Source organism: Octopus bimaculoides, chromosome 3 (genome assembly GCF_001194135.2).
Source record: "Octopus bimaculoides isolate UCB-OBI-ISO-001 chromosome 3, ASM119413v2, whole genome shotgun sequence".
NCBI classification, from domain to species: Eukaryota; Metazoa; Mollusca; class Cephalopoda; order Octopoda; family Octopodidae; genus Octopus; species Octopus bimaculoides.
The window spans coordinates 7,757,376-7,759,577 of record NC_068983.1 but is presented as its reverse complement, the minus strand read 5'-3'; the positions used below and the strand labels follow the sequence as shown (position 1 = coordinate 7,759,577).

General features: G+C 36.7%; 1 protein-coding gene across 1 annotated transcript in view; it reads right to left on the bottom strand.

Moving 5' to 3' along the window:
- The window catches only part of LOC106882030 (transient receptor potential cation channel subfamily V member 5), a 156,109-nt gene that overhangs the window by 127,772 nt on the left and 26,135 nt on the right, over nt 1-2,202 (bottom strand). Inside the window, exon 4 of the mRNA XM_052966702.1 lies at nt 454-700. Within this exon, the coding sequence (XP_052822662.1) occupies nt 454-700 (247 nt within the window). The remainder of the gene's footprint in view (nt 1-453; nt 701-2,202) is intronic.

The following is a 2,202-nucleotide window of genomic DNA, read 5'->3' as shown; positions in this document are numbered from 1 at the left end:
TCTCTCTGTATATCAATCTATCTATTTTTATATCCCAGGCTATCTGTCTCTACCTATATATATATATATATACATGGATACTATTACCAGTCAATTATTTTCAGAGAACTGACGAGCAGAGTAAATAATTAGCCAGGGAGCCCATACAGAAATAGTAAACCATATTTCCCTTCAAAGCATACCTTACCATTTTAAAAGATAAAATAACAAACAAACACATTGAATAATATATTCCTTGATACTTAATGCCTAAAAACAAAAACAAAACATAAAAGAGGAAACGATCGTGGATAGAAATAGCCTTGAATACAGAACAGATCAGTTCAACTACTGGAGCTAAGTAACAACAACAACAAAAATATCATCATCGTCAACAACAACAATAACAATATAAACAACAGCTAGCTAGTAGAGCAAAGAGTGAAATGTTGAAATAAAAGACATTTGAAATACCAAAATATTCAGTTCCTTCATAGACATCGAGAACCAGTTTGGGGTAAATTTCAATCATAATATGTGCTATTTGTATGTGAACCGGAGTATTTAGAAGGAAACAAATGTGCAAAGCTGTTTCCCCCATGGGACCACGAGCGTTCAGGCTCCAACAAGCTTCATGTTCTGTAAACTTTTGATATTTATCTTCGCGATATTCTGAAAGAAGTTCTTCATCTGTTTTTAAAGGCATTGCCTTATTTGTATCCTTGAGAGAGAGAGAAAAAAAATAGACATAAAGAAAGCATTGTAAACATGTTATGGCTTCATGAATCCTTTTACATTAAAAAAAAAAGGTTAGGATTAATTTCATGGGATATAAATATTTACATATGCATGACACCTTGGACAAGTGTCTTCAGCTATAATGTCACACCAAGCAAAAACTTGTGAGTAGAGTGGATTTGGTAGACAGAAAATTAAAGAAGTATATTGTGAGTGTCTGTGCATGCATATATATATATATATATATATATCATCATCATCATTTAACGTCTGTTGTCCATGCTGGCATGAGTTGGACAGTTTGACTGGGACGGCACGCTGGAAGGCTGTGCCAGGCTCCAGTCTGATTTGGCATGGTTTTCTATGGTTGGATGCCCTTCCTAATGCCAACCACTCTGAGAATGTAATGGGTGCTTTTACATGCCACTGGCACAGGTGCTATTTGTGTGACCCCGATATCTGCCACGACTGTGATTTTGCTCAGCTTGATGGGTCTTCTTCTCAAGCATGACATAATGCCAAAGGTCTCGGTCACTAGTCATTGCCTCCATGAGGTTCAAAGTTCGAAGGTCATGCTTTGCCACCTTGTCCCATGTCTTCCTGGGTCTACCTCTACCACAGGTTCCCTCCACAGTTAGAGATCAGCACTTCTTTACACAGTTGTTCTCGTCCATACGCATCACATGACCATACCAACGCAGTCGTCTCTCTCGCACACCACATCTGATTCCTCTTATGCCTAATTTTTCTCACAAGATGCTTATACTATGTCAAACATATACATACATACACACTCACACACATACATACATACATTCATACATACATACATACATACATACATACATACATACATATATACATACATACATACATACATACAAGAGAGACAATGACACTCTTGTAATCCCAAGGTGCAACCACATGTGTCGGCTATGTCATGTTTCCTTGGAAGACAGCACACATTTGATAAGCAGATGTCCTAAAATGTCGTCACGGTACTACCTCCCTATGCGACACGATGTTGCTAAAACAATTTACATTATCATCCATAAAAAAAGACTGTCCTGAAATAAACTTGGAAAATCCCTCTGTTATGGAATACATTCATAAACACCAACTCTAGAAATACTGGTGGAATATTCCGATCAAAACTTTAGTCAAATTTAGACAAAACAGGCTGGATATTGTTGTTTGGAACAGAGGGGCAAAGGTATGTACCATCATAGTGGGTAAAAATATCTACACTATGATGAAACAAAATGCCAACAGAGTGAAGAGAGACAGAAAAAAAGTGAAAAACAGAGTTTACAACACAAAATGAATATTTTAAAACGTTTCTCAATTTCCAACCAATGCTCGAGGCCACTATCTTTTGAGTTTTATATTTTGCGATTTAAAGGGAAATAATTCTAAATTACCTATCCACCCACCCTACTTTTGCTTTCTTTTTCATTCTCCGGTTTTCCAGCATTTCCCTATCTA